The sequence below is a fragment of the Cervus elaphus genome, chromosome 31, assembly GCF_910594005.1.
Source record: "Cervus elaphus chromosome 31, mCerEla1.1, whole genome shotgun sequence".
NCBI lineage: Eukaryota > Metazoa > Chordata > Mammalia > Artiodactyla > Cervidae > Cervus > Cervus elaphus.
In genome coordinates this window covers 41,768,389-41,792,695 of record NC_057845.1, presented here as the reverse complement: position 1 = coordinate 41,792,695, position 24,307 = coordinate 41,768,389, and the positions used below count along the sequence as shown (strand labels likewise).

The 24,307-nt window shown below is 38.2% G+C and overlaps 2 protein-coding genes across 2 annotated transcripts; both read right to left on the bottom strand.

The window, feature by feature from the left end:
• Positions 1–3,353: 3,353 nt before the first annotated feature.
• Positions 3,354–4,283, bottom strand: LOC122687519 (olfactory receptor 5K3-like). The gene has a single exon (XM_043893049.1). The coding sequence runs from the start codon at positions 4,281–4,283 to the stop codon at positions 3,354–3,356; it is 930 nt and encodes a 309-aa protein (XP_043748984.1).
• Positions 4,284–18,883: 14,600 nt separating this feature from the next.
• LOC122687312 (olfactory receptor 5K3-like) lies at positions 18,884–21,886 on the bottom strand. Its single transcript, XM_043892662.1, has 2 exons — positions 20,976–21,886; positions 18,884–18,905 (listed from the first exon to the last, which is right to left on the bottom strand). Exons 1-2 carry the CDS (start codon positions 21,884–21,886, stop codon positions 18,884–18,886), a joined length of 933 nt encoding a protein of 310 aa, XP_043748597.1.
• Positions 21,887–24,307: the final 2,421 nt, after the last annotated feature.

Genomic DNA, 24,307 nt, shown 5'->3' with positions numbered 1-24,307 from the left:
AGGCTGTGATTTTTCCTGTAGTCATGTATGGATGTGAGAGTTGAACTGTGAAGAAAGCTGAGCACCGAAAAATTGATGCTTCTGAACTGTGGTGTTGGAGAAGACTCTTGAGAGTCCCTTGGACTGCAAGGAGATCCAACCAGTCCATCCTAAGGGAGATCAGTCCTGGGTGTTCACTGGAAGGAGTGATGTTGAAGCTGAAACTCCAGTACTTTGGCTACCTCATGTGAAGAGTTCGCTCATTGGGAAAGATCCTAATGCTGGGAAGGATTGGGAGCAGGAGGAGAAGGGGATGACAGAAGATGAGATGGCTGGATGGCATCACCGACTCTACGGACATGGGTTTGGGGAGACTCCGGGAGTTGGTGATGGACAGGGAGGCCTGGCGTGCTGTGATTAATGGGGTTGCAGAGTCGGACATGACTGATCGACTGAACTGTACTGATACATATAACTGAATCACTTTATTTTACTGAAACTAATACAAGAATGTTTATCAACTGTACTCCAATATAACATTAAAAGTTAAAAAAAGACAGATGTGATAATAGTTGAATTGGTACTCAGTTCAGTTCAGTTCTATTGCTCAGTTGTGTCGTCCCATTCTCCTCATGCCTTCAATCTTTCCCAGCATCAAGGTCTTTTCAAATGAGTCAGCTCTTTGTATCAGATGGCCAAAGTATGGGAGTTTCAGCTTCAGCATCTATCCTTCCAATGAATATTCAGGACTGATTTCCTTTAGGATGGACTAGTTGGATCTCCATGCAGTCCAAGGGACTCTCAAGAGTCTTCTCCAACACCACAGTTCAAAAGCATCAGTTCTTCAGTGCTCATTTTTCTTTATAGTCCAGCTCTCACAGCCATACATGACCACTGGAAAAACCATAGTCATCCATACATGACTACTGGAGAAACACATCTAGTTGTGCCATCCTTAGCCAAAGCGCACCAGGTCCATCCTGTAAAGTCACATGCCTGAAGACTGTGAGTGAAAATACACATAGATTGTGCCAGATATTATGATACCATGGTAGTCACATACCATGACTCGAGGGAGACACACTATCTTTTTTGTGAACATCTTTTCAAATAAATGATACATATTTCCCAGATAGTCTAGAAAATAACTTTTTTGTCTCATTGACCCCCAATCAGTCAGGTATTCTTCTCTTAACAGATCTCTGGTGTTCCAGTATTGCTTAGGGTTGGGGAGTGGTGCAGAGGTTCATAGATCAAATTTTGGTATCCTTAGGAAAGGGAAACTAAATCAATGTATACAAGCCTGCAAACTAAAAATATCCATTAAAATAGACAGAGACTATCATGGCTTCTCATAATTTTTGGTATCTAGATTTCTTTTTGCTTATAAAGAATCTTATCACCGTAAAGAACTTTGTTTATATGGATTATATCTACCCATATTACAATGTTAGAAATTAAAACTAAGCAATTAAAATTTACTAATTCATTCAAAAATAAAAATAATAAGCCTATTACATTAATTTTCACAATTATATTAAAATATATTGAAGGAGGGCTCAGAAGGAGGCCTAAAAACTTGCCAGAAAAACTTGACCTCAGTGAAATGTTTATTGAAGTCCAAATGTGTCAGGTACCTTGTTAAGTATTGGTGATATGGAATCAGTTACATCATGTTTGATATTCACAGGGAGAAGATAGACTTTCATTTTATTATTAGCAGTTACAGCTTACTATTTATTTTAATTAAATTGTTTCTCTCTGTGCATTCCACTTCATTTATTCTCCAGTTTCAGTTCTTCTCATCTAATACGTGAATTATTGACATTATCCTTGCTTTAAGTCTCTTTCTGATTAGCTGCAAGATCAGGTTTCAAAATATACAATGATATTGCTTTGCTCCAAGGGGACTTCAGCCTCTAAGATTAAGTCAGATTCCTTAGGGTGGCCTTTAAAATTCTCAGTAACTGATGCACCTTCCCTGTTTTCCCCACATTAACCGATAGCTCTCTCCAACTGTTTTGTTCGATTCCATCCCATGGTTCACCTCCATCATCCTCATTCCCAGAGCCATTCTGTTTTCCATAAACATTGACATCAGTCATAACTATTTCTAAGTTTCCTCCAAAAATCATTTTTCCCCATTTTTAAGGTGCATTTTTACTTCTGATGCAACTTAAGAGCTAAATACCCTAGGCTGCAAGGATCTTCATTTTCTGAACTCCTAATCATGTAGGGAAAAGGTAGTGCTGATTCAAATTCTGGCAGAATTTGATGAGCTGGATAAACTTGGACAAGCTCCTTAATATTGCAAAGTATGAGATTTTTACTGATGAAAAGCATGAAAAATCACATTTTATGAATTGAACTAAAGGTAATATATATGAAAGGTCTAATGTAACTTCAAGCACATTCTCAGTAAATTATTTTTTCTTCCATATTTACACATTAGTGTCAATAAATATCATTTTTAGATATTTAAATTTTTACTATTTTCTGCCTCCTTTTTGTTTAATAAGCACCTCCAACTTTTTATTAATGATATGCATATACAGTAATTTACCCTGGTATCAGTCCAGATTGGTGGTATTCCTAATAACAAGAAAGACAAATAATAACATCAGAGAGAAAAAAACTATTTAAGAATATATTCAGGAATTTCACTGTCATATATGATGATCAATCAAACTACTTGAAGATGTCAAATTCATAGTGATGTCAATATAAATAGCATCATCTTCAAGTACAGATTGATAGTATACCAAAGTACATATACTGTATTTCAGAGAACTTGAGTTTAAATTGACTAAGTCTAAAGAGAAAAAATTTTTATTAGTCAATATACATTCTGTGAGATTTCATACTTAAACATAATCTTTTGAACAAACTAAAAAATTGAAAGTTGATATATGTTTTTTCTTCTGTCATATGCTTAAGAGGGCACTAATATTTGAGAACTTGGTTATGGGGAAGTTTGTAAGATTATACCTTGGGATTCTAGAAATTTGCCAAATGAAGGTGCCCTTAATATGTATTGACCTCAATTCCTGGCATTTGCTGAATTTGTCAAAAATTGTAACTTACTATACTCTGAAATACAGCTTCTAGTTTAACTAATATACCGTGACACAATTGTGACCTCAATGGTGATTATTTAGTTCACTTCTGATGAAACCTAATAGCTTAGATTTGTGAATATATTTTACCATATTTTCTTTTGACCTTGTTTATTTGACTGTTATGCCATCCTGTTTTAATAATTTAATGTTATTTGTGAGGTATCCATTTTCTATTTTCTCTATTTCTTGATTTTGAAAAAGCTTTAATGAAATTAAAATCATTTGTTCACATGGAATGAGATTTGTTGTAGAATGTTATGAAATCTTCATAATTTTCTTCACAATATTAATTACTTCCCTATTTCTTAGACTATAAATAAAAGGGTTTAATAAAGGGATCACTGAAGTATAAAAAATAGCGATGGGTATAATATCTTTATTCTCTTCATTAACTGAATCTGGCCGAATGTACATGAAGAGAAGAGAACCATAGAAAATTGAGACAGAGAGAAAATGGGATGCACATGTAGATAGGGCTTTGCTTTTTCCCTCTTTGGATTTCATTTTTAAAATTGTGAAAAGGATAAAAAGGTAAGAGATTATGACTATGGTAATAGTGAAGACTGAAAGTGACCCTGAAACAATAAATATCATCAGTTTGTTGATATAAGGGTCCACACAGGAGAGTCTGTATAATGGAAGGACATCACAAAAGAAGTGGTTGATTTGATGAGACCTGCAGAAAGTTAGCCTAAACAGAAACCCTACATGAATCGCGGGATGAATGTTTCCAGCTGTGTAGGCCCCCGCGGTCATCTGAGCGCAGAGTTTCTGTGACATCATGGCATGGTACTGCAGTGGTTTGCAGATGGCCACGTAGCGGTCATAGGCCATTGCTGCCAGGAGAAAGCCATCTGCAGTTTCAGCAAGGCAGAGACAATAGAACTGTGCCATGCATTCATAAAGGGAGATCATTCTGTCTTTAGAAAAGAGGTTCTGTAGCATCTTGGGGGTAATGGCACTGGAACAAAAGGAGTCCATCAGTGCGAGGTTACCCAGGAAGATGTACATTGGTGTGTGAAGACGATGCTCTGTAACTATCAATGCCACCAGGCCAAGATTCCCCACCATGGTGATCAGATAGATGGTAAGGAAGACCAGGAACAGAAGGGGCTTCAGCTCTGGACGTTCTGTAAATCCTATGAGGGTAAACTCTGTTGTCAAGGAGTGGTTATCTTCGGTCATATCTACCTTCTCTGTTGACACAGGAATCGTGGAGATACAACATTGAAATTAGAGTGTCTATAGTTTTCCCCTTCAAATTTTTCTTTTTATGAGGAGTGTAGCCATTCTTAAAACTTCCCCTATTTCCTCTGGGATATAGGGACATGGACCTGTGGGAGACATTTATTTCTGTGAAATGTAAATTTTTTGATTTTGATTCTGAAATTCAGGATTCCTCAAAATATTTTTGTAGTTTTAGGGAGCATGCTTACGGTGAAAAGGGGTTGCCTTTATGAATTTATGAAGAATACTATATATATCTATGGCACCCATATTCAGTATTCCCAAATAATGTGTCATTTTTTATAAGTGCTCATGTGCAGTCGCTGACACATGTCCAACCATTTGCGACCCTGTGGACTGTAGCTCCCCAGGCTCCTCTGTCCATGGGATTTTCTAGGCAAGAATACTAGAGTGGGTTGCTGTTTCCTCCTTCAGAGGCTCTTCCTGACTCAGGGATCAAACCCGCATCTCCTACATTGGCAGGCAGATTCTTTACCACTAGAGCCATCTGGGAAAGCCCCAGTTTTTATATAAGTTCCTTAAAATAAATACCAATCACATATATATCTCATTCACCTAGAGCCAGACAGCCAGGAGTGTGAAGTGAAGTGGGCCTTAAGCAGCATTACCACAAAAAAAAAGTAGTGGGGATGATGGAATTCCGGCTGAGCTATTTCAAATCCTAAAGGATGATGCTGTTGAAGTGCTGCACTCAGTATGTTGAGCCAATTTGGGAAACTCAGCAATGGTCACAGGACTGGAAAAGGTCAATTTTCATTCCAATCCCAAAGAAAGGCAGTGCTAAAGAATGCTCAGACTACTGCACAGTTGCACTCATTTCACATGCTAGCAAGGTAACACTCAAAATCCTTTAAGCTAAGCTTCAACAGTATGTGAACCAAGAACTTCCATATGTACAAGCTGGATTTAGAAAAGGCAGAGGAACCAGAGATCAAACTGTCTACATCTGTTGGATCATAGAAAAAGCAAGGGAATTAAAAAAAAAAATCTACTTCTGCATCATTGACTATGCTAAAGCCTTTGACTGTGTGAATCACAACAAACTGTCAAGAATTCTTAAAGAGATGGGAATACCAGACCACCTTACCTGTCTGCTGAGAAACCTGTATGCAGGTCAAAAAGCAACAGATAGAACCAGACATGGAAGAATGGACAGGTTCAAAATTGGGAAAGAAGTATGTCAAGGCTGTACATTATCACCCTGCTTATTTAACTTATATGCAGAGTATATCATGCAAAATGCTGGGCTGGATGAATCACAAGCTGAGATCAAGATTGCTGAGAGAAATAACAACCACCTCAGATATGCAGATGATATCATTCTAATAGCAGAAAGTGAAGAGGAACTAAAGAGCCTCTTGATGAAGGTGAAAGAGGAGAATAAAAAGCTGGCTTAAAATTCAACATGCAAAAAAATAAGATCATGGCTTCTGGTCCTATCATTTCATGGCACATAGATAAAGAAAAGGTGGAAACAGTTTTTTATTTTATTTTCTTGGGCTCCTGAATCACTGTGGATGGTGACTACAGCCATGCAATTAAAAGATGCTTGCTCCTTGGAAGAAAAGCTATGTCATTGCTAGACAGTATAGTAAAAAGCAGGGACATCACTTTGCCAATAAAGGTCTGTATAGTCAAAACTGTGGTTTTTCCAGCAGTCATGTACAGATTAGAGAGTTGGTCCATAAAGAAGGCTGAGCACTGAAGAATTGATGCTTTTGAATTGCAGTGCTGGAGAAGACTCTTGAGAGTTCCTTGGACAGCAAAGAGATCAAACCAGTCCATCCTAAAGGAAATCAACTTTGAATGTTCACTGAATGAACTGATGCTGAAGCTGAAGCTCCAATACTTTGGCCACCTGATGCGAAGAGCCAACTCATTGGAAAAGACCCCGATGCTGGGAAAGATTGACAGCAGCAGCAGAACAGGGTGACAGAGGATGAGATGGTTGGATGACATCACCGATTCAATGGATATGAATTTGAACAAACTCTGAGAGATAGTGAATGACAGGGAAGCCTGGTGTGTTGCAGTCCATGGGATTGCAAAGAGTCGGACATTACTTACTGACTGAACAACAGCAAGTGTATGTGTGTGTGTGTGTGTATAATCAGATATTTTTCATGTACTGTCCCGGTAGAGGCAATTTTTGAATAACATACACAGATATGTTTGATTTATATCTTAGGAATGTGTGGAAATCACTAAGGATGAAGGACAGAGCTGTTCATCTTTAAAGAAAATTGCCTAAGAAAATAGCACTTGTAGATTTTCATCTCTTTCATCTCTTTTCACAGTGTCATGCTGCATCCATTATTCTCTTTGAACATGCTTGGATATCTACATCTTTATATAAAGATAAAGCATTTTTTTAAAAAAAATTTGCTTAAATAGGCATAGTTTCTTCTTTATATAAAGCATAGTTTTTTATAATAATACCTAATAAAGTTTATTCAGTGTCCCAAACTATGCCAGTCTCCATTTTTTTGAACCATCAAGAGTGTTTTTTTATATTCAATACAATCTAGAATTGCTTGCGTAAAATCTAACTTTGCTTTTTCCATATGTGTATGTGTATTTTTCCTTTTATATTATAGGTATTTTGAGATATTCCGTAACTTATACTTCAAAAACAGTTGTAGAGTGCTATGGGAAAAGAGCATGATTGATTCAAGTCCTACCTCCAGTTGAGTGACCTGGGATGGGTGAACTTGTTTTTAGTATCCTACGAATGGTCCTTAATGAATTACTTGGTATCTGCAGGTTGAGATTTAATTTTGAAGAACAGTTTACAAAGGATATTATCAAAATTCCTTGCTTAGAAGTATCTGTGTATCTTTTATCTGAATTAACATGCCTACTATTTTCTGTTTCCTAAGAAAGTTATGTAAGATTTTCTGAAGTATGTCATAGTATATTAAAAGTAAATAAAAATAAGCCACGCTTTTCTACTTTAGTTTCCTAAGACTTAGAGAAAACCCTTTAAATCTTAATATGATTTGTGAGAACAAATTTTGTTTTTCTTTGAAGAGCAACCTTCTACTATTATTTAGTAACCTACAAGACATATTGACTGAGTGTCTAATCATATAAATTCTATGGTCAAAATGGTTTATTTCAATTTCAAACTATGGGAACTGGCTGAAAGTTTTATTTATTTTTTGTTTTAAAATATTAAATATATGCCACTTTATTATTCAGCAAAGATAGAAATAACTTTCTATGTACAGGTCTGAATTATATAACAGAATTATATTCTGTCTTTACCTGCATATTTTGAAGTTTTACCTTATAATCAGAGAGGTCAGCATTAGTTGCAATAAATTTTTTCACCCTCTTTCCCATAGTTTTCAGTTTCGGAAATAGCTAGGATGATAACTAAATAGTTGAAATCTTGCAATAACAAAAATGCTTAATAATTCAAAAAATAAATGTTAATTTATGTTAATATTAAAAGTAAAATAGAAATTTCTTCTTACCTAGATTTCACTGAGAAGTCTTATATAATGCCTAGTTATTTGCTTTCTGGTGTTAGGTCTGCTAGAATTTCAGAATATAAACCTTAGTCTCTAAAACACTTGGGATTAAAGGAATAAATATCTGGGAGACTACTAATAGGTTAGCATCAGTAATTATTTTCTATACAACGCAAATTTAAAATTTCCATCAAATGCTAAAGGGATTTCCTTGTAATGATTTCATTGTGTTTCTGTGGGGGACATTAGGTCACTATGCTCTAGCTACCAAAAGTTAATTAAAGATGACCTGTGAAAAAATTAGGTTAAAATAAAAAACCTCATTAAAGTCACCAAGGTAATTTGAGGTCATCTTGCTGAATCTTATGTAGCTGACCTCATTTTTACACATCTCTGCCTTCATTTTGTAAAATGTAAAATAAGCAGAAGAGTCAGGTTGGTTTCACCTTCTGTTGAAGTAATTAATATTTTTATGGCTTTAATATTGTTTATGAAAGATGATTTAATTTGGATATGATACTAAATGGTGTTGAAGATGTAGCCAGAGTATCAGCTTCTTCCCTCTATGAATTGAATTTGGTCCCATGTCCTCCTCAACCCATACTGGGAACTTTGATACTATTATTTAGTCCCAGATATGAATTACTGAATTTGTTCTTTCTTTTAAGTCTTTACCAGCTGTTTTGTCTTTGTTATGCTGATTCCTCATTTAGTCTAATAATTACTCTCCTGGAGGCTATATATTTATTTGTGGTTGTTCAGTCATTAAGTTGTGTCCCACTGCTTGTGATACCATGCACTGTGTAGCGCAATTTCAAACTACTGCACAATTGCACTCCTTTCACATGCTAGGAAGGTCATGCTCAAAATTCTTCAAGCTAGGCTTCAACAGTATGTGAACTGAGAACACCCAGATATACTAACTGGATTTAGAAAAGGCAGAGGAACCAGAGATCAAATTGCCAATATCCATTGGATCATAGAAAAAACAAGAGAATTTCAGAAAAACATCTGCTTCTGCTTCATTGACTACACTGAAGCCTTTGACTGTGTGGGTCACAACAAACTGGAAAATTCTTAGAAATGGGAATACCAGACCACCTGACCTCCTGAGCTCGCCTCCTGAGAAACCTGTATGCAGGTCAAGAAGCAACAGTTAGAACCAGACATGAAACAAAGACGGGTTCCTAATTGGGAAAGGAGTATGTCAAGGCTGTAGATTGTCACCCTGATTGTTTAAACTATATGCAGAGTATATCATGCGAAGGGGCTTCCCTCCTAGCTCAGTCGGTAAAGAATCTGCCTGCAGTGCAGGAGAATGGGTTCGATTCCTGGGTCTGGAAGATCCCCTGGAGAAGGAAATGGCAACCTACTCCAGTATTCTTGCCTGGAGAATCCCCATGGACATAGGAGCCTGGCAGGCTACAGTCCAGCAGGTCACAAGATTCAGACACAACTTAGAGAAAAACATCCACCACCATATCATGCAAAATGCTGGACTGGATGAAACACAAGCTGGAATCAAGATTGCCAGGAGAAATATCAATAACTCAGATATGCAGATGACACCATGCTTATGGGAGAAAGCGAAGAGGAACTAAAGAGCCTCTTGATGAAGGTGAAAGATGACAGTGACAAGCTGGCTTAAAACTCAACATTCAAAAAATGAAGATCATGGCATCCAGTCCCATAACTTCATGGCAAATAGATGGGGAAACAATGGAAACAGTGACAGACTTTATTTTGGGGGCTCCAAAATCACTGCAGGTGGTGACTGCAGCCATGAAATTACAAGATGCTTGCTCCTTGGAATGAAAGCTATGACAAACCTAGACAGTGCATTAAAAACCAGAGATATCACTTTGCCAGCAAAATTCTGTGTAGTCAAAATTATGATTTTTCCAGTAGTCATGTACGAATGTGAGAGTTGGACCATAAAGAAGGCCGAGTGCCAAAGAATTGATGCTTTCAAACTGTGGTGTTAGAGAAGACTCTTGAAGAATCCCTTGGACTGCAAGGAGATCAAACCAGTTAGTCCTAAAGGCAATCAACCCTGAATATGCATTGGAAAGACTGATGCTGAAACTGAAGCTCCTATAGTTTGGCCACCTGATACAAACTCCGGGAGATGGTGAAGGACAGGGAAGCCTGGCGAGTTGCAGTCTATGGGGTCACAAAGAGTCAGAAAGGACTGAACAACTGAACAACAATAAGGGACTATGTAGCGTGCCAGGCTCCTCTGTCCTTCACTGTCTCCTGGAGGTTGTTCAAATTCATGTCCATTGAGTAGCTGATGCTATTGAATCATTTCATCCTCTGCAGCTCCCTTTTCTCCTTTTGCCTTCAGTCTTTCCCAGTTTCAGGGTCTTTTCCAGTGAGTCAACTCTTCACATCAGATGGCCATACTGTTGGAGCTTCAGCTTCAGCATCAGTACTCCCAGTGAATATTTAAGGGTTGATTTCCTTTAAGAAAGACTGGTTTCATCTCTTTGTTGTCCAAGGGACTCTCAAGAGTCTTCTCCAGCTCCACAGTTTGAAAGCATCAATTCTTCAGCGCTCAGCATGTCTATAATCAGTCACTCCTCCTCTAATCTCTGTTGTTTTAAGAGGAAAGAGATGTCTTGGTTATGTTCATTCATTTATTTCTAACACTTGAATAGATACATGGTACTTTGTAGTGCTCAACAAATACTTATCTGATGAATGAAAGAAATGATAATATTTCCTTGCTCAAGTATTTGTAAGGATCTCTAATTAGCTTTCAAACAGTTTTTCATTGTTTTGTCATCCCAGATGCTGCACAGTCTGCATCTTGCCTCTCACCTTGCATTCTTCCTCTCAGCTCAGGGCAGTTGGCCACGTGCATCCCTTTACTCTTCCTCTTACACACCTGTTTCATTAATTTGCTTTTATTTCCTCATCTAAAATATCTTCTCACTCTCTCTCACCCTAGACCTACTCATTTTTGTTCTCAAATCAGATCTCCTCCTTGAGAACATTTAAGTACTCTACATTAAAAAAGGATTTTCCTTTTCCTGGCCTCTGTGATAATTATCTGCTTTTGTAGTGTATTTACCATTTTATCAAATATGGATTGTATGTGCCTCAATTGTAAACGTATTGAATAAATATCCATGTGTGTGTTTGTGTGCTTAGTCGCTCAACCAGGTCCAGCTCTTTGTGACCTCATGGACTGTAGCCTGCCAGGTTTGTCTGTCCATGGAATTCTCCAAGCCAGAATACTGGAGTGAGTAGCCTTTCCCTTCCCCAGGGGATCTTCCCAACACAGGGATCAAACCTGCGTCTCTTATGTCTCCTGCATTGGCAGGCAGAGTCTTTACCACTGGGTCACCTGGGAAGCCCATATAAGTTACCAATCATGCCTCATGACTTTTGGGCTCCTGACAACATAATGAGCTGGATCATTAATACAAGCTGCTTTATTTTTAAAATTTCAGTTCTGTTTAACCTTAATCAAGTATTTACAGTATACAGGATGTTAGAAGAGGCCTTTGGTAGGATGAGCAGAGTATAAGGAGTTCTTAGATTTTAGAAATGGCTCCTGACAAGAAGCTCATAATCTGGTGGGGAGAAAAATGGTCACATTGGTAACTAACAGACAACTCAATCTGTGATATAAAAGTGTTAATATGCTATATGAAAATATGGTGAAGAAAATGAATAGAGACCCAGAGGAAAAAAGAAAGATTTTTTTTTCATTAGAAGTATCATTTCGGATGAACTTTACAGAGTAAGAATTATCATATGTGAGGCACACAAGGAAAAGAAGCAACAGATTGGAAGCATATGATGAATCCTGGAAGCTTGAAATAGCAGGACTTTTTAATTTCTATTAAAAAGTAGATAGTCAATAACTTTAGCTGAAGTTTATGCATCCTTGAAATAGGAGACACTTAATACTGTACAGGGCCTGGAAAAATAGACTGGAAATTGTTCTATTTGAGTTCTTCCCTGAACCCCCCTCTCTCAGTAAGGTCAAAACCAATGCTAAATGGCAATTGCAAAGAGCATCTAATTACCTGCCTAACCAAGCTCTGGTGTTTGGTACCAGTGAAAGTCTTCACCTTTGGTTCTGTGATAAAACAGACTGCTTTTGTCTTCCTCCGTATTCCATCTCAGTCTTCAATGCTGGGTCATGTTTCTGTCTTTGCCTTAAAAATGCTTGTGTTGCCCTCAGCCCTTTACTTGACTTCCATCTTCTTTCAGTCTGGAGTTTCCCCCAGATTATCTCATCTATTTATATATTTCACCTACTTATACATTCCTCATCTACTATATGTTTCATCTTCTGGTGGCTTCTCTATAGGAGATTAGTAAGTTTTTTTTTTGGTTTTAAATTACAACCCATTTTATTTTTATCATTTTTATGTGTAACTTTTATTTTATATTGCAATTTGATTGATTAACAATGTTGTGTTAGTTTCAGGTGTACAACAGAGTCATTCAGTTATACATATACATGTATCTAATCTTTTTCAAATTCATTCTCCATTTAGGTTACTACAAATTACTGAGCAGAGTTTCTTGTGCTATGCAGAAGGTTCCTATTTAAGATAGTAGTGTCAGTGAGTGAGTGAAAGTCGCTCAGTCGTGTCTGACTCTTTGTGAGCCTGTGGACTGTAAAGTCCATGGAATTCTCCAGGCTAGAATACTGGAGTGGGTAGCCTTTCCCTTCTCCAGAGGATCTTCCCAACTCAGGGATCGAACCCATGTCTCCTGCACTGCAGGCGGATTCTGTACCAACTGAGCCACAAGGGAAGCCCAAGAATACTGGAGTGGGTAGCCTATTCCTTCTCCAGGGGATCTTCCTGCCCCAGGGATCGAATTGGGGTCTCCTGCAGTGAAGGTGGATTCTTTACCAACTGAGCTATGAGGGAAGGCCTATACAGTAGTGTATATTTATATGTTAATTCCAAACTCCCTCACATTTCACCTTTGGTAACCCTAAGTTTGTTTTCTGAGTCTCTAAGTCTGTTTCTGTTTTGTAAATAAGTTTATTGTATCATTTTAAGAAAACATTCCACATGTAAATGATAATGTGATTTTTGTCTTTCTCTGTTTTACTTCACTTGGTACAATAAACTCTAGGTCCATCCATGTTTTTTTAATTGGCATTATTTCATTCTTTGGCTGAATAATTTCCTGTTGGATATATGTACCACATCTTCTTTATCCATTCCTTTGTGGATAGACATTTATGTTGCTTCCATGTCTTGGCTATGGTATATTGTGCTGCAGTAAACCCTGGGGTGCATGTGTCTTTTTAGATTAGATGGTTTTAGATTTAAATGTTTTTTTCTGGATATATGCCCAGGAGTGGATTGCAGGATAGTACAGTAGTTCTGTTTTTAGTTTTTACAGGAACCTCCGTATTGTTTTCCATAGTGACTGTACCAATTTATATCCCCACCAGTATAATAGGATGGTTTCCTCTTTTCCACACTTTCTCCAGCTTTTATTATTTGTAGACTTTTTGATGATGACTGTTCTGACCAGTGTGAGGTTAAACCTCATTGTAGTTTTGATTTCCATTTCTCTTAATAATTAGGAATGATAATTATTGCAAAGATAATGAGTATCTTTTCATGTGCCTTCTGGCCATATGTATATCTTCTTTGGGTAAATGTCTGTTTAGATCTTCTTTCTATTTTTTGATTGGATTTGAATTTCTTTTTGCTATTGAGTTGTATGAGCCATTAGTGAATTTTGGAGATTAAGCTCTTATTGGTGACATCATTTGCAAATATTCTTTCTTATTCTATGGATATTCTTTTCATCTTGTTTATAGTTTCATTTGCTGTGCAAAACTGCTAATTAGGTCCCACTTGTTTACCGTTGTTTTTATTTCAATTACTCTAGGAGACAGATCCAAAAAGATATTGCTGTGATTTATGTTGTAGTGTTCTGCCTATGTTTTCCTGTAGAAATTGTATAGTATCCAGCATTACATTTAGGTCTTTAATCCATTTTGCATTTATTTTTGTGTGTAGTGTTAGATAATCTTGAAAATTATCCTCTCATACTACCTTTACTTCTTCATGCTATGTATAGTATGATTTAGTTGCTAAGAACATGGATTATGGAACTAGATAGCCTGGGTTTGATTCCTGAGCTCCACCTTAGTATTTCTGTGACTAGATCAGATCATGGAACATCTCTGCCCTTCATATTTTTTTAAGTGAAGTTATACGAAATGAAAATAGTGTCATAAAGGTGACATGAAATATTTGTGCTGGATACTTGAATAGATGCAGGTGAAAAGTTATTTGTAAACAAGAGAATGTGTGCTGAGTCACTCAATCATGTCCGACTCTTTGGAATCCCATGGACTGTAGCCTGCCAGTCTCCTCTGCCCATAGAATTTTCCAGGCAAGACTACTGAAGTGTGGTCCTGTTTCCTGCTCCAGGGGATCTTTCCAACCCAGGGATAGAACCTGCATCTCTTATATCATGCATTGGCAGGTGGATTCTTTACCACTAACACCACGTGGTTCAGCTGGTAAAGAACTCGCCTGCCAACGCATGGGGCTTCCCTGATAGCTCCGTTGGTAAAGAATCCACCTGCAGTGGCTCAGCTGCTAAAGAATCCACCTGCAACGCGGGAAACCTGGGTTCAATCCCTGGGTTGGCAAGATCCCCTGGAGAAGGGACAGGCTACCACTCCAGTGGCCCAGAGAATTCCAGGACTGTATGCAAGTGAAAGTGAAGTCGCTCAGTCGTGTCTGACTCTTTGCGACCCCATGGACTGTAACCTACTAGGCTTCTCCGTCCATGGGATTTTCCAGGCAAGAATACTGGAGTGGGTTGCCATTTCCTTCTCCAGAGGATCTTCCCGACCCAGGGACTGAATCCAGGTCTCCTGCACTGTAGGCAGACGCTTTACCGTCAGAGCCACCAGGGAAGTCGGACTATACAGTTGTGTCCTGGACCCATGGGGTTGCAAAGAGTCTGAAACGATTGAGCCAATGCATGAGACACAAGAGATGTGAGTTTGATCCCTGAGTCAGGAAGATCCCTTGGAGAAGGAAATGGTAACCCACTCCAGTATTCAAGCCTGGAAAATTCCATGGACTAGGAGTGTAGTAGGCTACATTCCATGGGGTCACACAGAGTCAGACATGATTGAATGCATGCGTGTACATACACAGAGGAAAATGAGAGATAAAGTAAGAGATATAAATTTTTCAGTTATTACTCATTTGCAAATAAAGCATCTTTTCCAAATAAGCTTAAACATTAAGATCTGTTAGATTATACACTCAGCAGAATGGTTGATTCCAATTTCTCTGAATCTGTTTCTCTGTGATTTCCTCAGCTTTGCCCTTCATTGTGTATTGACTTCATCTCCAGGCTGGTTACCATCTTGATGGCTTATATCCCTGTGTGTTCAGTAGTGTCCAGCTCTTTGCAACCCCATGGGTTGTAGCCTGCCAGACTTCTGTGTCCATGGGATTTTCCAGGAAAGAATACTGGAGTGGGTTGTCATTTCCATCTCCAGTGGATATTCTGGACCCAGGGATGAAACACTTGTCTCTTGTGTCTCCTACATTGGCAGGCAGATTCTACACCACTGTGCCACGTGGGATGGCAAAATGTACCCCAACTGCTGAATATCATATCCACACAGCAAGGCATTAGAGGGAGAATGCTACCTATTTTGTGGACCTATTTTAAAATAAAAGATACATGTTTCCTCAGAAACTTCCGTTAAAACACCCTTTTGCCTTAGCCCCAAATAGGTCACATATTCTTTCTTAACAGACCTCTGGGATTCAGCATTGTTAAAGGTTGGGATTGATGGTGCAGAAATAATAATAAAAATTGTGGTACTCTTAGAAAAAAGTAACAAAATTTGTGCATTTAGGCCTAAAAACTGAAAATGCTGAGTGAAACAGAGAGTGACACAGGAGGTACACTATCCATCTATTTCAGTACTCCACAGAATTTTTGTATCTAGATTCCTTTTTGTTTGCAGAGTGTCTTAGGACATAAAGACCTTTGTATATGTGGATTAAATCTATCATTATTTACAGTATTAAAATTTGAACAAAGAAATTAAAATGTATTTACTAATTCATTCAAAAATAAAAATAATAATATTGTTACATGTTAACTTCCTGACCTGCATACAGGTTTCTCAAGAGGCAGGTCAGGTGGTCTGGTATTCCCATCTCCTTCAGAATTTTCCACAGTTTATTGTGATCCACACAGTCAAAGGCTTTGGCATAATCAATAAAGCAGAAATAGATGTTTTTCTGGAACTCTCTTGCTTTTTCGATGATCCAGTGGATGTTGGCAATTTGATCTCCGGTTCCTCTGCCTTTTCTAAAACCAGCTTGAACATCTGGAAGTTCACGGTTCATGTATTGCTTAAGCCTGGCTTGGAGAATTTTGAGTATTACTTTACTAGCGTATGAGATGAGTGCAATTGTGCAGTAGTTTGAGCATTCTTTGGCATTGTCTTTCTTTGGGATTGGAGTGAAAACTGACCTTTTCCAGTCCTGTGGCCACTGCTGAGTTTCCAAATTTGCTGGCATATTGAGTGCAGCATTTTCACAGCATCATCTTTCAGGATTTGAAATAGCTCCACTGGAATTCCATAACCTCCACTAGCTTTGTTTGTAGTGATGCCTCCTAAGGCCCACTTGACTTCATATTCCAGGATGCCTGGCTCTAGGCGAGTGATCACACCATTGTGATTATCTGAGTCATGAAGATCTTTTTTGTACAGTTCTTATATGTATTCTTGCCACCTCTTCTTAATATCTTCTGTGTCTGTTAGGTCCATACCATTTCTGTCCTTTACTGAGCTCATCTTTGCCTGAAGTGTTCCCTTGGTACTGGACATGCAACAACAGACTGGTCCAAATAGGAAAAGGAGTATGTCAAGGCTGTATATTGTCACCCTGCTTATTTAACATATGCAGAATAGATCATGAGAAACACTAGGCTGGAAGAAGTGCAACCTGGAATCAAGATTGCCAGGAGAAATATCCATAACCTCAGATATGCAGATGACACCACCCTTATGGCAGAAAGGGAAGAAGAACTAAAGAGCCTCTTGATGAAAGTGAAAGAGGAGAGTGAAAAAGTTGGCTTAAAGCTCAACATTCAGAAAACTAAGATCATGGCATCTGGTCCCATCACTTCATGGCAAATAGATGGGGAGACAGTGGAAACAGTGGCTGACTTTATTTTTCGGGGCTCCAAAATCACTGAAGATGGTGATTGCAGCCATGAAATTAAAAGACACTTACTCCTTGGAAGGAAAGTTATGACCAACCTAGACAGAATATTAAAAAGGAGAGACATTACTTTGTCAACAAATGTCCATCTAGTCAAGGCTATGGTTTTTCCAGTAGTCATGTGTGGATGTATAGTTGGACTATAAAGAAAGCTGAGTGCAGAAGAATTGATGCTTTTGAACTGTGGTATTGGAGAAGATTCTTGAGAGTCCCTCAGACTGCAAGGAGATACAACCAGTCCATCCTAAAGGAGATCAGTCCTGGGTGTTCATTGGAAGGACTGATGCTGAAGCTGAAACTGCAATACTTTAGCCACCTGATGCAAAGAGCTGACTCATTTGAAAAGACCCTGATGCTGGGAAAGATTGAGGGCAGGAGGAGAAGGGGACAACAGAGGATGAGATGGTTGGATGGCATCACCGACTCAATGGACATGCGTTTGGGTGAACTCCAGGAGTTGGTGATAGACAGGGAGGCCTGGCATGCTGCAGTTCATGAGGTCGCAAAGAGTCAGACATGACTGAACGACTGAACTGAACTGAACATGTTAACTTACACAATTAAAAGATATTGAAAAAAATATTTATTGAATGGCATAATGTGTCAGTTACCTTGTTAAGTATTCGTGATCTTAAATCATTGTCATGTTTGATACTCCTAGGAGGAAAATAGACCTTCATTTTTATTACTCAACAGGTACAATTTACTGTTTTCTCTTTAAAATGTTGCTCATATCTGTGAACATCTCCCCTTTTACAATACTCTCCAGTTTCAGTTCTCCTCATTGAATATATGATTTGTTAAAGTTAGTCTCCTTGCTTCAGAACTTTCAACCAATTGCAAGAACAGGTTTCTGAAATGTATAATCATATTACTTTGCTTCTGGAAGACTTCAGTGACTGATGGCTTGAAGATAAATTCAGATTCCTTAGGGTGGCTTATAAGAGAAGTAGTTATCTGACCCATTTCCCCGCTCTTTCCCCATATTCACTAACAGTTCTCATCGTTAGTTCCATCAGCTTTCTGACTCCATGCCATGGTTCAACTCCTTCATCCCGCATTCCCAATACCACACTCAATTCCATAAACATTGACTAGGGTTTCATACCCATTCATGTTTTCCACAAAAATCGTTTTTTTTCCTGTTTCTTTTTAAGGCATAGGTTATTTCTTATGCTAGTTAAAAAGTGAATACCCCAGGCTACTCATATCTTCATTTCCTGAACTCCTAAGCTTATTTGGGAAGAGGTAGTGTTGATTCAAATTCTGTCTGATTTCCATGACCTGAATGAACCTGGGCAAGCTCCTAAATATTGCAAAGTATGGGATTTCTGCTGAGGAAAAACATGAAAAATCACATCCAGTAAATTGGGAAGTAATATATATAAAATGTCTACCTTAGCACTTAGAAGATAGTAAGTTGTCAATAATTTTTTTTTCTTTTATCTTGCACATGGGTGTGCATGCTTAGTTGCTCAGTCGTGTCTGACTCTTTGCGACCCTTTGGACTGTAGCCCACCAGGCTCCTCAGTCCATCAGATTCTCCAAGCCAGAATACTGGGGTGGGTTGCCATGCCCTCCAGAGGATCTTCCCGACCCAGCGATCGAACCCGCATTTCCTGTGTCTCCTGTATTTCAGGCTGATTTTTTACCTGCTGAGCCACTGGGGAAGCCCAATTGCACATGTAAGGATCAATAAATATTGCTAAGATGTTTAAGTTTTTCCTGTTTCTGCCTTATTTTTATTCAAGCAGCTTTTGTTAATGCTATGCATGTATTGATTCTTACCTTTGAGTCAGTCCAGTTTAATGGTATTCCTAGTAAACAACAAGCAAGTCATGTAATGATATCAGAGAGAAAAAGTTGTATTTAATTAATTTATTTAGGAATTCCACTGTCATATATGATGGTGTATATGACAACCAAACTACATGAAAATATAAAATCCATAAACATGTCAATATAAATAGAATCATCTTAAAACTACAGGTTAAGTAACTAATATACTCATATACTCTATTTCAGAGAACTTGAGAGAAAACTGACCAACACCAAAGAGAAAAGTGTTCTTGATTAGACAGTAGTTTGATTTCATATTCAAACATAATCTTTTGAACAAACTCAAAATAGAGAGTCAAATTGAAACGTAGTTTACTTAGTCACACAGTATTGTTCAAAAAGGGATTAATATCTGAGAACTTGAGATGTGAGAGGTTTTGTAAAATTATACCTTGAGTTTCCAGGATATTACCAAGAATATTAAAGGGAGGCAAACTTCACACATAGTGACTTTTATTCCCAGCATTTGTTGAAAATTGTTAGCTCACTGTATTCTGAAGCAAGTAGTTACTGATTAACTAATTACATCATGACACAGTTTGTGACCTTAAGAGTAATAATAGTAGTAGTAGTTATTATTTTGTAATTTAAACAGCTGTATTTTAATGTAATTTGCTCTGTGGCATTGGTTCATCTCTTGAGTGTTTACGCTGTGAGAAGTCTCCCATGAAAATGATTTCTTAAATTGTACACCTTTGGCACTTTGGCCATGTCTTCTTAAACCAATCATATGTTACTCAGCACTTGAGCTATTTCCATGTCTTGGCTATTGTAAATAGTGCTTCTATGAAAACTGGGGTACATGTATCTTTATGAATTAGTTTTTGTCTTTTCCAGATATATGCCCAGGTGGAATTTCTGGGCCATATAGTAGCTCTAGTAAATATTTAACAATCTGTTACCTATTTCCCCCTTATGGGACCTGTTAGCTTAGAGTTTGAAATGCATTTTAGCAGAATCTCTGCTATCTGAACTTGTTTGTTAGACTCATACAACATCAATTTTTAGTAATTTAGTATTTTATATACAAAATGACCATTTTCCACTTTCTTAGTATTCTTTGATTTTGAAAAAGAGGTTTGGGCAGATTGAAAACAATTATTCACAGAATATTTTCGGAATAGGAGTACATCAAGGCTGTATGTTGTCACTCTGCTTATTTAACTTATATGCAGAGTACATCATGAGAAATACTGTGCTGCATAAAGCTCAAGCTGGAATCAAGATTGTCGGGAGAAATATCAATAACCTCAGATATGCGGATGACACCACCCTTATGGAGGAAAGTGAAGAACTAAAGAGTCTCTTAATGAAAGTGAAAGAGGAGAGTGAAAATGTTGGCTTAAAGCTTAACATTCAGAAAACTAAGATCATGGCATCTGGTCCCATCATTTCATGGCAAATAGATGGGAAACAATGGGAACAGTGGCTGACTTTATTTTGTTGGGCTCCAAAATCACTGCAGATGGTGACTGCAGCCATGAAATTAAAAGACGCTTACTCCTTGGAAGGAAAGTTATGACCAACCTATATAGCATATTAAAAAGCAGAGACATTACTTTGCCAACAAAGGTCCGTCTGGTCAAGGCTATGGTTTTTCCTGTAGTCATGTATGGATGTGAGAGTTGGATGGTGACGAAAGCTGAGCACTGAAGAATTGATGCTTTTGAACTGTGGTGTTGGAGAAGACTCTTGAGAGTCCCTTGGACTGCAAGGAGATCCAACCAGTCCATCCTAAGGGAGATCAGTCCTGTGTGTTCATTGGAAGGACTGATGCTGAAGCTGAAACTCCGATACTTTGGCCACTTGAGGCGAAGAACCAACTTATTGGAAAAGACCATGATGCTGGGAAAAATTGAAGGCAGGAGGAGAAGGGGACAACAGAGGATGAGGTGGTTGGATGGTATCACTGACTCAATGGACATGAGTTTGAGTAAGCTCCACAAGTTGGTGGACAGGGAGGCCTGACGTGCTGCAGTCCATGGGGTTGCAAAGAGTGGGACACGAGTGAGTGACTGAGCTGAACTGAACTGATAACATTTTTATACTTTTTTTTCATAGCATTTATTACATCCCTATTTCTTAGACTATAAATAAAAGGGTTTAATAAAGGAATAACTAGAGTATAAAAAATAGCAAGGGGTATATCTTTATCTTCGTCATTAACTGAATTTGGTCGCACATATGTGAAGAGAAGGGAACCGTAGAATATTGAGACAGAGAGAAAGTGGGATGCACAGGTAGATAGGGCCTTGCCTTTTCCCTCTTTGGATTTCATTTTTAAAACCATGAAAAGGATGAAAAGGTAAGAGATTATTACTATGATAATAGTGAAGATTGAAAGTGACCCTGCAACAATAAATAACATTAATTCATTGATATCAGGGTCTAGACAGGAGAGTCTGTATAATGGAAGGACATCACAAAAGAAGTGGTTGATTTGATGAGACCTACAGAAACTTAGCCTAAACAGAAACCCTACATGAATCATGGGATGCAGGTTTCCAACTATATAGGCCCCTGTGGTCATCTGAATGCAGAGTTTCTTTGACATCATGGTGTGGTACTGCAGCGGTTTGCAGATGGCCACATAGCGGTCATAGGCCATTGCTGCCAGGAGAAAGCTATCTGTAGTTTCAGCAAGGCAGAGAAAATAAAATTGTGCCATGCATTCATATAGAGAAATCATTCTGTCTTTGGAAAAGAGGTTCTGTAGCATCTTGGGGGTAATGGCACTGGAGCAACAGGAATCCATCAGCGCGAGGTTACCCAGGAAGATGTACATTGGTGTGTGAAGACGATGCTCTGTAACTATCAATGCCACCAGGCCAAGATTCCCCACCATGGTGATCAGATAGATGGTGAGGAACACCAGGAACAGAAGGGGCTTCAGCTCTGGGTCATCTGTAAATCCTGTCAGGATAAACTCGGTTGTCAAGGAGTGGTTATCCTCAGTCATCTCTACTTGTCTGTTGAGATAGTAATTATGGAGATAGAAGATTAATTTAAAATGTATGTAAATTTCCCTTAAATATATTTTTTTTAAACAAGAAGAGCTTCTCCTTCAGTCTTCTGCTCTTACCTCTTGTGATATACACACAAACTCTAAGGGACATTCATTCCCATAACATGTCAGATTCTATGACCTCAAATCTGTAACTCATAATTCCCAAGATTCTTGATAATTATAGGAAGGATGTTAATATTGGAAGAGGTTTGTCTTTATGAATTTGTGAAAGTATAGTATATTGACTCTAAGGTACTTATATTTGTTCTGTTGTTTCAAATAAGGTCAGTATTAGTTTTCACATTAAAGATCCTTAAAATGAACTTAAAATCAATTTTTGTATATTTTCATACACAATAAAGGACAGAAATGTTATGGACCTAACAGAAGCAGAAGATATTAAGAAGACGTGGCAAGAATACATGGAAGAACTATACAAAAAAGATCTTCACGACCCAGATAATCATGATGGTGTGATCACTCACCTAGAGCCAGACGTCTGGGAATGCAAAGTTAACTGGGCCTTAGGAAGCATCACTACAAATAAAGCTACAGGAGGTGATGGAATTCCAGATGAGCTATTTCAAATCCTAAAAGATGATGCTAAAAGATCCTAAAAGAAAGTGCTGTTCTCAATGTGCCAGCAAATTTGGAAAACTCAGCAGTGGCCACAGGACTGGAAAAGGTCAGTTTTCATTCCAATGACAATGCCAAAGAATGCTCGAACTACTACACAATTGCACCCATCTCACACGCTAATAAAGTAATGCTCAAAATCCTCCAAGCCAGGCTTCAACAATATGTGAACCGTGAACTTCAGATATTCAAACTGGATTTAGAAAAGACAGAGGAACCAGAGATCAAATTGCCAACATCCACTGGATCATTGAAAAAACAAGAGAGTTCCAGAAAAACATCTATTTCTGCTTTATTGACTATATCAAAGCCTTTGACTGTGTGGGTCACAATAAACTGTGGAAAATTCTTAAAGAGATGGGAATACCAGACCACCTGACCTGCCTACTGAGAAATCTGTATGCAGGTCAAGAAGCAACAGTTAGAACTGAACATGGAAAAATAGACTGTTTCCAAATCGGGAAAGGAGTACGTCAAGGCTGTATATTTTCACGCTGCTTATTTAACTTATATGCAGAGTACATCATGTGAAATCTGGGCTAGATGAAGCACAAGCTAGAATCAAGATTGCCAGGAAAAAAAAAAGATTGCTGGGAGAAGTATCAATAACCTCAGATATGCAGATGAGACCACCCTTATGGCAGAAAGCAAAGAACTAAAGAGCCTCCTGATGAAAGTGAAAGAGGAGAGTGAAAAAGTTGGCATTAAACTCAAAATTCAGAAAACTAGGATCATGGCATCTGGTCCCATCACTTCATGGCAAATAGATGGGGAAACAATGGATACAGTGGCAGACTTCATTTTTTTCGGCTCCAAAATTGCTGCAGATTTTTGCTGAAGCCGTGAAATTAAAAGACGCTTGCTCCTTGGAAGAAAAGGTATGACCAACCTAGACAGCATATTAAAAAACAGAGACATTACTTTGCCAACAAAGGTCCATCTAGTCAAAGCTATGATTTTTCCAATAGTCATGTATGGATGTGAGAATTGGACTATAAAGAAAGCTGAGAGCAGAAGAATTGATGCTTTTGAACTGTAGTATTAGAGTCCCTTGGACTACAAGGAGATCCAACCAGTCACTCCTATAGGAAGTCCGTCTGAATATTCACTGGAAGGACTGATGCCGAAGCTGAAACTCCAATACTTTGGCCACCTGATGTGAAGAACTGACTCCTTGGATAAGACCCTGATGCTGGGAGAGATTGAAGGTAGGAGGTGAAGGAGACAACAGAGGATGAGGTGGTTGGATGGCATCACCGAGTCGATGGACATGAGTTTGAGTAATCTCTGGTGGTTGGTGATAGATAAGGAAGCCTGGCGTGCTGCAGTTCATGGGGTTGCAAAGAGTCAGACACAACTGAGCGCCTGAACTAAACTGAACTGATATTTGTCATTGATCAGAAAGTTTTCGTATACTCAGCATTGTGAATGTTTGAAAATAGCATGTATCATATGTGTTACGTTACTACCTTAGAATTGCATGAAGGTCACTAAGGATTAATGAGAGGATTATTCAGTTTTAAAGAAAATAAACTGGGATAGCTACGGAATAAAACATGCATTGATTATTACATTTTTCATCCCTTTTCCCAGTGTCATACCCATTTCTATAAACACTGACTCTGTCCATTCCATTATTCTTATTGATTTTTGCTCTTAGGTACAGTCCTTTCTTTCTAAATGTAAAACTTAGTTTACTTAATAAAGTTTTATCTAAATGACTCAGACTGTTCTGAT

Bases quoted from the DNA above. Each gene is read 5' to 3' on its own strand.
- LOC122687519 (XM_043893049.1), bottom strand. From the start codon at position 4,283: ATGACCGAAGATAACCACTCCTTGACAACAGAGTTTACCCTCATAGGA.
- LOC122687312 (XM_043892662.1), bottom strand. From the start codon at position 21,886: ATGACTGAGGATAACCACTCCTTGACAACCGAGTTTATCCTGACAGGA. The intron at 18,906-20,975 runs GTATAAAAATGT...GTTGTTTACTAG, and splicing joins ATAAATGCTATGAAAAAAAA to GAATACCATTAAACTGGACT.